The sequence below is a fragment of the Sesamum indicum genome, linkage group LG13 (genome assembly GCF_026168435.1).
Source record: "Sesamum indicum cultivar Baizhima isolate 11 linkage group LG13, ASM2616843v1, whole genome shotgun sequence".
NCBI classification, from domain to species: Eukaryota; Viridiplantae; Streptophyta; class Magnoliopsida; order Lamiales; family Pedaliaceae; genus Sesamum; species Sesamum indicum.
Window position 1 is genome coordinate 11,841,100 of NC_142669.1, and position 11,357 is coordinate 11,852,456.

The window sequence follows — 11,357 nt, forward strand, 5'->3', positions numbered from 1 at the left end:
TTTATTAATATAGGTATGTAAATCAATGTATGCTTTCTGCTTGTAACAGTCATAACACGTGGTCCTTTCAAGTCCATGTAAATATATGCACTATTCGGAGCATTCAACTCGTTTCACAGAAATGTCTAGAATAGAAAAGAAAAATATCACAATAACCAACTATTATTAATCAACTATCCTTTTCAAAATTAAATAGGTCTATTTCGGAGAAAAAAATATATGATATAGTTTAGCTTTAGATTACTACTTGACACAATTTAAACCACACAAATTTTCCTTGGATATAGGTAGTAATTCATAGGAATAATTATATTTACATCTTTCCATATATGATTTAGTTATACAAATTATTCATATTTTCTTTTACATAATTATAAAAATCACTCCTGACCAAAGGGTAAGAATAGTTTGTGTAATGTGTTAACATATCACTACATAAAAAAGTGGGATTTGAGGCGAATATTGAAACGATTTTATTTGGGACAAATTATTTTATTGCAACGAAAAATTTGCGAAGGAAATTATCTATCCTAATTTCCACCAGTTATTGAAGGGATTTTGGGACAAATGACGTTATCTTGGATTTGAAATAAAGTGGACAGACGTATAGATGGATTGCACGTCACAAAGGCTGTTGCAGGGTTAGGCCCGTCTATTGCTGGTGGAAAAACTGTCCTAATTATTTTCCCAAGCTCATTTTTGCAAGAGTTTTGCAAGGGATAATTGTAGTCATAAATTTGTAATGGAATTTCTGACGAGTCCATTATAATTGGAATGAATTATTGTGCAATTTCACCGTTTGTTACACAATCGATAAAATCTTTGTCGCAAACTACTCCAAAATTATGCTACTGCTTTCACCTATTGTAGCAAATGCAGTTCAGCGTCACAAGTGTATTGGTCAATTTGCCCATTGTAAATTTCTCACAAACATGCCGCAAATGTCATAATGGCTAGTTTTTGATAGCTAGTTTTATCCTGCGCAAAATTTATTGCAAAATTCTCTATATCTACGGTATTTTTTTTGTTTGTATTCACTTTCTTGAATCATTTAGCCACATGTACTCTCTATCTTTTGGAGATTATCGTATCGAGTAATATAAGAATTACCATCATTGCTTACCATTAATCTTTGAGCTGAGTTTGGGAGAGGTGGATTGTGATTGACTTGATAACAATAGGCATCTATTATTTTTTCCAGTGTAGTTTAATTATTATTTTTAGTTTAAACATTTATTACTCAAAATTGATGTATATATATGTAGGTACCGATTATTATATTAAGACGATTGAGAAGGTGGATATTATTTTTAGTTTAAACATTTTATGCTGAGCTGACTTGGTCCATCTGAGCGTCATCTATACTTACCATATCTTTTAATAGATGGAAGCTTCCAAAAATATATTTGGATTGATGAGATCTCGACTCATTGGCTTGCGCTATCGCCCTGTTGTTATCAGAAAAGATAACCGCTCGCTTGGAAATGCTAGGCACAACACCCAATTTTTAGATGTAGTATTTCATCCAAACAGCCTCTGTGGGACAGCTAGAACACCGTAGTTACCTTAGAGGTATGGGTATTTTTAGTCTGACCAGCAAATTAAACTGTGATCCAAAGACATAAGGAGAAACGATGTAGGACATAGGATCGGATGACTAGCTTGGAGCCATGATATCGGGATGGAGTTCAGATTAGATTGAAACTTCCTATATCTGGAATATATGTTTTTTATGAGGTCATATGGAGTATTGTTCTTTCAAAGAGCAAGTTGAAGAGCAATTGAAACTCCCTCATGCGACTAATGAGGTGGTTCGCCGTGATGGCTAGATGGTGCAAATATTACGCTAACATGGTTGGAGGTTGAGCACATATTGTGAAAATTACTATGGTAGTGAAGGAATTAATTTAAAATTAACTTGAAAGAAGAGAATTAATTAATTGAGTTAAATTAATTTACGGAGAATATAAATGATTAGGTCATTTATGTGAGTGATAATCCATTGAATGGATAGCCCAAAGCTTAATTAATAAGATTAATTAAGTTTGGGCTTGGCCCTTTAAATTAATTTAGTTAGGCTTGCTTTAATTAATAAATTGAATTTATCAATGGAAGAAAATTGGACTTGTATCTTTTAATCAGATTAAAAGATATTGAACTACTTTAGTTGGCTTTTAATTAAATAAAATTTAAGTTAAAGTCAGTTAGAACTTGGGCTCGTTTTAAACTAACCCGATAAATTCGGGCCATGACTGAGCTTGACTCCCACATGACAAGGAGGAGTTGGCTCATCCTTAAAAGGAAAACGAGGTGGTCATTTTGGTGAGAAAGGAAACAACGGAAAGTTTGGCTTCGTCCTTTATGGTAAATTGCCATATTCTTGAGTGTTGCCTAAAATAATCTCTAGGGTTTGAATGACTAGGCTATTCATTGCCCCATAATACACACAACTCACCAACACATCTCTCTCTCCCTCAAGAAACCAAAAACCCTCCTCCTTTTTGTTCTTTTTCGTTTTAGAATCAAGTCAATATCAAGAATATAAGAAGATTAAGTATTTTAATAAATAGTGTAGTCTTTTATCTCTTCTTCCCATTTTCGAACTTGCTAACACGAGGACGAAAACCAACATTCCTGTGTGGTGTGGACATCCTTTGGAGGATTCCTACAATTGGAATCTTGAGTGAACAAATTTGAAGGCGAACAAATCACAAAGAAATTCAACAAGGCAAACTTTCACTTTAGTTTCTAGTTTTTCTCATTTTCTTCACGGGCATCTTTATTTCTGCATTTTATACAATGAACACGTAGGAATATAAAGGGTATGCCCCTTGATTTGGTTTTATGTTTTAAATGCTGTATTTTCTACATTTCTGTCGTGTTCCTGGGCCAATCTACTCTTTTCAAATAAAGTTTGATCAAGCATTGACTTCCCATAACTAGTTTGTGGCTGAAAATTGATGCTGTCTTGGAGCATATTTTTTGCAACATTCATTCTAAGGATGAATCTACCGTATTTCCTTGACCATGTTAAGGGATGATGTTTCTTTGGTTTTCCATTTATATGGACTGAGCTTGATTAATTAAATTATTAAATTAATCCAAATCCAATAAGGTTGATAGGCCCTTTTAATTAATAGTATTAATCAAAAGCATATCAGGTGATCCAAAGATTTTATTTAATCCATTTAAATAAATCTAGCTCATGTATATCAACTAATAAATCCAATTTATTAATCAAACAAAACTCAATTAAATTAATTCAATTAGTTCTAAAAGGATTTAGCCCAAATTTAATTAATTGAATTAATTAATCTTTGGGCTAGTCATTCAATGAATTATCGCACGTATAAATGATCCAATCATTTATACATTTCTTGATAATTTAATTCAATTAAATTATTTCACTTATTCCGGAATTAATTTGAAATCAACTTTATCACTTTCACAGTGATTTGTGTATAACCCTTTGAATTTACCCTCATCTAGACCTGGTCTTGTATCCGACATAATTGATTGGCAAAATTTAATTTAATTAATTATTTCTGATTAATCTTTAATTAACAATGTCCGTCACCATGAGTTGCCGTCTAACAACGGTCCATGTCACTAAAGGCTAGGTGAATATTGGAGTGAATATTTAAGCTCTTGAGTTTCATACAGATACGACCTTTCTGCCAACAGTCTCTGAACCTTAGTTTAGGGCATGAAATTAGCTGTCGATTCCCATCTTTGACTAGACAACTAAGATTTATACAAGAGATGCATTTACTTAATTGATCGATCTATGGAACCATTCCCTACTCAATTAATCCCTTTAGCCAAAGACTTTTAAAGAGTTTGAACTATCTTAGAGCGCATAGATGACATTCAATAAAATATTGACAAGGGATAATTCTCTCTTAAAATCAATTGTCCTCAATACATACTCCGACATGACTGGACAAGGCTTATAATAACCATATTAGAAACACGGTCACCGCTGGCTAGATCCCAGATATCGCCTTCATATGCATGTGGCTGTCATTATTTTTTAGGTTTGAGGACTAATCCCATAGTATAGAAGTTTGGAATTCTAGTCATACCAACCAAGCCTCTAAGGCTTTTCATACGAGAATTCCGACAAGTCAATTTAGCTAGATGACAACCTATGTCAATTAACCTACTAAACTTTCATAGACGACCTATATCTCTAGGCAATGAAACATGACACTCATCCAATGAACATAATACTTACTGCAAGTCTCTAGTACTCCCAATATCTTGTCACGAGGTCCTTACCTTAAAACTTTTCAAACCAACCCTTAAAAGTTGATTTCACAACTTCCATTCAATGCGTAAACTAACTATATAGACTATCTAATTGATTGTTGGACATTTTTTTTTATGTTAAAAACACCGTTTTACTGTATATCATTAAGGACAATAAACACATTATGCCAAGAATGAACACTTAATATATTCATCAAGACAATATTATTTTAATAATAATTGTTGAGTAGTTTCCATAATCGCCAATCTAATACCTTTCAGCTTACCTGTTCTAGCACAAGACACCTCATGGGCATCTGGAACAGGCCTACTTGGAGCAGGAGTAGAAAAGGAGAGAGGTCCTTGCACTTGCCTCATAATGAGTAAGGAAGAAGAATATTGGAGGTTATGTGGTCGAGCTGTCTAGAAGAGTTCAAAAAGTCTCCAGAGTTCCAAACCTTGTAGCTAACCGGGCCTTAAAGTATTATACCATGGATTGGTTCATGTACTCGTTCTTTTGCAGCAGCAAGTTACCCTCCAGCAGGAACGAAAGCCTCCTTCTGGACAAAGATGTCAGGCTGATGATTGCTCAAGATCCGGATGATGAGACAACTACTCTTAAAAGGATGGGACCAATTACCCAGCAGGGCCCGCCTCAGCTAGTAAATGAACTCTCCTGCTTCTTGTTAGAAAAAAAAACATTTATTTACGATGAGTATTGATTTTACATCCTATGTGAGGTGGGGTGCCCGTGTGTGGGCTGAGATATTTCGTTGTCTTTTTCTTTTATGCTTTATTTGGAATGAGTGTGCCTTGAATCATACTTCACGCCCCTTTCTTTTGATGTTTATTGTTAGTATGCTTTCTATCTTTACTCCTTGATCTGTTTTGTCATAACTATGCTTTTAATGTTTTCATTTGCAAACGTGTCTAATTGATTTGTGACGACTAAATCAAGAAGGTAGTTGAAAAAAATTTGTTACTGCAATTATTTTGGTCGCTTTGAGGACCTTATTTCATTGCAGGTTCAATTGCAAGCATTTTCTGTTGATCATCTGTGTTGGAAAAGGGCCACTTTGGTGACAACAACAACATAAGGCAATTGTTGCAAAATTTTGTCCAAATTTTGCCAGGGATCCCTATAATTGAAATTTTGTTATATCTCTAGGAACGAGAAGAATTTCAGATAGTGCTCGCCAAATATTTTTATATATGGAATTTGTCATAGATTATGCATTACAAAATCTAGTTGTTCTTTTGCCACGGATTTAGATTCATAACTTTTTGCATTCTAGCAGCTTTGCAAAGGACACTTCCATGAAAATTTTCTACTGTAAATAACCTATTTTCCTTTGTTACTTCTTCCTCAGCTAGTAAAATGAACTCGTTTGCTTCTTTTTAGAAAAAAGAAAACATTTATTTAGGACGAATATTGATTTTACATCCTATGTGAGGTGAGGGGCCTTGTGCGGGCTGAGATATTTCGTTCTTTTTTCTCTTTTATATGCTTTATTTGACACGAGTGTGCCTTGAATTATGCTTCTCTCCCCTTTTCTTTGGATGCTTATTATTATTAGGCCTTCTATCTTTACTCCCTGTTTTGTCATTGCTATGCTTTAACTATTTGCAGTTGCAAACATGTCTAATTGATTTGTGACTAAAGCTAAATCAAGAAGGTGGTCGAAAATTTGGTCGATTTGAGGACCTTATTCCATTGCAAGCATTTTCTGTTGACCAAAATTAAATAGGTCTATTTCAGAGAAGAAAATATATGAAATAGTTTAGTTTATATTACTATTTGACACAATTTAACCCACACAAATTTTTCTTGACTAGACAACTAGGCTTTATACCTGAGATGCATTTACTCAGTTAATCGATTTATGGAACCATTCCCTACTCGATCAATAGCTTTGGCCAAAGACTTTTAAAGAGTCTGAACTATCTTAGAGTGCATAGGTGACATTCAGTCAAATACTGACAGGGAATAAATTATCTCTTAAAATCCATTATCCTCAATACATACTCTGACATGACAAGATAAGACTTATAATAACCATATTAGAAACACAGTCACCTTTGGCTAGATCATAGATACTGCCTTCATATGCATGTGGCTGTCATGATTTCTCAACTTTGAGAACTAATCCCATACTATAGAAGTTTGGAATTCTAGTAATATCAACCAAACCCTCTAAGGCTTTCATATGGGGATTCCCACAAGTCAATTCAGTTAGCTGACAACCTATGTCAGCTAACCTAATAAAATTTCGTAGACGACCTACGTCTCTCGGCAATGAAACATGGGCATTGATTGAATGAATATATTACTTACTGCAAGTAACTTTAGTACTCCCGATACCTTGTCTCGTGGTCCACACCTTAAAATGTTTCAAACCAACCATGAAAAATTAGTTTTATAGCTTTTATCCAATGCGCAACCCAACTACATAAACTATCTAATTGATTGTTGGACATTTGTTTTTTACGTTAAAAACACCATTTTACTATATCATTAAGCATAATAAACACATTATGCATGCCAAGGATGAATACTTAATATATTTATCAAGACAATATTATTTTAATAATGACCGTTGAGTAATTTCTATAACTGCCAATTTAATTACCGTTCTGATTACCTATTCTAGCACAAGACGCTTCATGGGCATCTAGAATAGGCCTACTTGGAGCAGGAGTACAAAAGGAGGGAGGTCTTTGCACTTGCCCTCATACTGAGTAAGGAAGAGAAATATTGGAGGTTATGTGGTCGGGCTGCCTGGAGGAGTTCAAAAAGTCTCCAGAGTTCCAGAACTTGTAGCTAATTGGGCCTTAAAGTATTATATCGTGGATTGGTTCATTACTTGTTCTTTTCCAGCAGCAAGTTACCTCCAGTAGGAACGAAAGCTAGCCTCCTCTTGGACAAAGATGTCGGGCTAACGATTGCTCTAGATCCGGATAATGAGACAACTCCTGTGGTGCAAAAGACTCCACTCCTTACTGAACAAGTATCTATGATGATGGACCTGACTAATCAGATAGAGAAGGATGATATCCTGCTCAAAATTGTCCCCCCAACTGTTAGTGGTGAAGAGAACAATCCTCCCACCGAAAAGGATAGGACCAATTACCCAGCAGGGCCCTCGTCAGCTAGTAAATGAACTCGCCTGCTTCCTTTTAGAAAAAAGAAAATATTTATTTACGACGAATATTGATTTTACATCCTATGTGAGGTGAGGGGTCTTGTGCGGGTTGACATGTTTCGTTCTTTTTTTTTCTTTTATATGCTTTATTTGGGTTGACATTAAAATTTTGTGTTGTAAATAAACTATTTTCCTTTGTTTCTCCTTTTTTTTTTCGTTTTCCCTAAATGAAAGCTTTAACTATACATATATAATTCAGTAATATAAATAAAGACAACACACGTACTAGCCAGAAACAAACGTAGCTACTAATCTTTCATGGTCTATCACAAACATGCATTATTGTTAGATAAACATGTGGCTCCAACCGAGGTATCGCATATGCAATCAATGGTTTGGCCATTAGCAAATCTCCTTCTAACTCAACCAAGTCAATATTGCTTGGTGCATTAGGTGGTGGACTCCAACTGAACCCTTGTATAAGCCTAGCCAAAAGAATGACCGCCATGGTCGAACCAAGCACGGCCCCTGGACATCCTCGTCTTCCAGTACTAAATGATATCATCCGCAAATCGTGATCCATAAGCACAACTTCTGTGTCTTTGTTGACAATATGGCGATCTGGCTTGTAGACGAGAGGGTCTTCCCAGATCCTAGGATTTCGTCCAAGCCCGTAGCGACTCAACAACACATGGCTATTTTTAGGGATGAAGTACCCACCTACAGTGGTTTCTTCCATAGAGACATGTGGGATGTTGAAAGGTGCTATAGGGTGTAACCTAAATGCCTCTTTTACACAAGCCTTGATATAATTTAGCCTATACAAATCGGATTCATCCACTAGTCTATTTCTACCTACGACTTGATCCAATTCTTTATAGGCCCTACCAAGAATATCAGGTTGATTGATCATTTCTGCAAGAGCCCATTCAACTGCATTCGAGGGATTATCAATTGCAGCTAGCATTATTTCCTGCAGGTATCAAAGATGAAAAGTCCCGAATAAGCAATATAATTTAGCTTCAGTGATTATGACAACCATGCATAGCTCTTTTGGTTTTTGTGGTTTTACGCTAAAATGAGAGATTCTACGTATTAGCCACATTTATGTAATATGTAAATTGGTAGGAAAACTAGCATTTTCGTCTTTTAATTTAGGGTCTTTCTATTTTTGATTCGATTAGTTAAGAGATTCTCACTTTTGGTTCCGTAAATTTAAAAAAATAGCAGTTTTTTGGTCCCATGAAATCTCTCCATTAGATGTTTAACGGAAAAAACCACGTGGCCGTTAAGTGAACGGGACCAAAAGTGATAATTATGTAACATATGGGACCAAAAAGTGTACAGGCTCTAATAGCCACGTGCATTTTCCTTTAAAATATATAACGGAAATTGGAACCAAAAGTGTTATTTTTTAAAAGTTACAGGATCAAAAATAAAAATCACATACTCAATAAAATCAAAAATAAAAATATCCTAAGTTACGAGTTGAAAAATATCATTTTTCCAAATTGTTACAACACATACATTCTTGCCGATCGAGTAGATTGTTGTGAAGAAAGGGCGTGGTCAATTCAAATCTCAAGTTCATTCCAATTTCTAAATTCCTGAAAGTAATATATTAACATGTATGACAAATTCATATATGGGCACACATACATATAATTTAGTTTAAGATAGTGTATTTGTGTATATTATATACATTACGCTAGATATTAGATTTATTTTTAAACGTACTGTAATATATTTTATATAGTATTTATTCATAAACGTTTATAAAAATAATATAATATATCAAAATATATAGTATATTTTTAAAAAATAATTTCTATATTTTTCTTGGATATAGTGAATATCAATATAATATACTAAGTTAGATATATTTTAAACTTTTGAAAAAAATCAGTCGATCGAATATATATTATATGCAAAGTAATATATATTGATTTTCATATTATCAATTACGCAAATGTCACCAATATTTGTATGTAAATACAATACACACGAAAATATGTATGTTATCAATTCATTAAAACTTATTTTAGTCTGTAATAAGACAAAAACAACATTTACCTTTATCAATTTCTAGGTGAGACAATAATTAGGGATACTTACAGTAATTTGTGCTTTTATCTCTTGAATTGACAGCACGTAATTCTTTTCGGAGTCTTTGAGGTTAATCAAAACATCAAGGATATCCTCTTCTGTCTTTTTGATCCCTTGTTGCCACATGTAAACCCTCTTATCAATTTCTGGATCTTGATATTTTTTCAAACTCCTTAAAGCATCTTTGAGAATTCTTTTACACCCATCCAAATCAAACACCTCCAACCACGGAAGATGATCAGCAATTCCAAAGCCATAGAGATACTTTAAGATCGTGAATAATGCATCCACATGCTCTTTCTCTTCCATTCCAGGGCCTCCATCCTCAGTTCCTACCCCGAAAAATCTCTTCCCGAACACCAACTTTCTGATCACATTCCCGCAGTAATGTTGAGCGGCAACTCTCACATTCACAAGCCCATTTACGAGGGGATTTTGACTTTGATTGTACACATATCTCACTAGATGCTCAGTTTCTTCACGTCTTTTTGCATGGAGCCTTTGGTGCATTACAGGTGAAAGCACTTCTGAGGCAATAATTCTTCTCATTTTCTTCCATTGATTGCCCATAGGTGATATGGCTGTCGTCAAGAACCCATTGCTAGTCAAGTTGCCCGACATGCTGTTAGGCCTGGAGGCGAAAATTACGTCTTGTTTCCTCAAGAATTCTCGTGCAAGTTCAGGAGACGTTACAACGATAACATGCGTGTTACCAAGGCGGATGCAAGCTATTTCAGTGTTAATTTCTTGCATGAGTTTGTGTATCCATCGAAACGCTGGCTTATTCTTCATCATTTCAGGCAGGCAGCCAACTATTGGGTAGCCCATCGGACCCGGTGGAAGAGGAGGTGCTGTTCTTTGCTTGAAACGTAGCCGTTTCATAAAGATTACGGAAGTAAAACCCCATACGAGCAACAAAAACAAATTGATGATGCGAAGGCATGTTTTGCTAATTTCCATGGTCTCAGGATTCCTTTTCTTCTTTATTATTATTTTTCTTTCCCTCTCCCTTGTGTGTGTTCTTGAGAAATTTGATCAATGTGAGATGGCGGAAAAAGAGACTTTGAGATTTGCTTTGGTAAAATGAATGGAGAGTGATTGGAAGCAATTCTTGGAGATGTAAGTGCAAATGTAGCATAAATGCTTCTGTCTGTCGTGCCTTTTCCACCACCCGACCCCAAATCTTATATGAGGTCCAATGTTACATAATATGTTCTGTTTTGTGCCTATTAATTTTTATTCTTATTTATAAATATAGGTATGTAATCACTGTATGCTTTCTGCTTGTAACATACATAACACATGGTCCTTTCGAGTCCATGTAAATATATGCACTATTGAGAGTAGTCAACTCGTTTAACAGAAATGGGTAGAATAGGAAAGAAAAGTACCATATCATAATAACTTACTACTATTAATTTAGGGAAAGCTAAGAGGAACTATCTTTTTCAAAATTAAATAGGTCTATTTCAGAGAAGAAAATATATGATATAGTTTAGCTTTAGATTACTATTTGACACAATTTAACCCACACAAATTTTCCTTTGATAACAACTCCTACATTATAGGTAGTAATTCATAGGAATAATTATCATTACATCAGTCGATATATGATTTAGTTATACAAATTATTTATATTTTTTTTACGTAATAATAAAAATCACTTCTGATCAAAGGTAAGGGTAGTTTGTGTAATGTGTTAACATATCACTAAAAAATAAAGTGGGATTTGAGGCGGTTTTGGAACAATGTTTTGTAGTCTTTGAAATGATTTGTAGGACGCCGAACTTATATGGAGTGGTTTATTGAACGGTTGGAAATTCGCCTTACAAATGGTGTTATAAAAATTTAAGAACG

At 34.6% G+C, this 11,357-nt stretch overlaps 1 protein-coding gene across 1 annotated transcript; it reads right to left on the reverse strand.

Annotated features, from left to right (window-relative positions):
* Positions 1-7,690: 7,690 nt before the first annotated feature.
* Positions 7,691-10,650, reverse strand: LOC105177046 (phenylalanine N-monooxygenase CYP79D16-like). Its single transcript, XM_011100070.3, has 2 exons — positions 9,510-10,650; positions 7,691-8,367 (listed from the first exon to the last, which is right to left on the reverse strand). The coding sequence occupies exons 1-2, from the start codon at positions 10,458-10,460 to the stop codon at positions 7,711-7,713; spliced, it is 1,608 nt and encodes a 535-aa protein (XP_011098372.1). The 5' UTR covers positions 10,461-10,650; the 3' UTR covers positions 7,691-7,710.
* Between the last annotated feature and the right edge of the window lie 707 nt (positions 10,651-11,357).

What these genes read in the sequence shown, in the direction of transcription:
- LOC105177046 (XM_011100070.3), bottom strand. Translation starts at nt 10,460, where the DNA reads ATGGAAATTAGCAAAACATGCCTTCGCATCATCAATTTGTTTTTGTTG. An exon ending in AGATAAAAGCACAAATTACT is followed by an intron (nt 8,368 to 9,509) that starts GTAAGTATCCCT and finishes TGATACCTGCAG; the next exon opens with GAAATAATGCTAGCTGCAAT.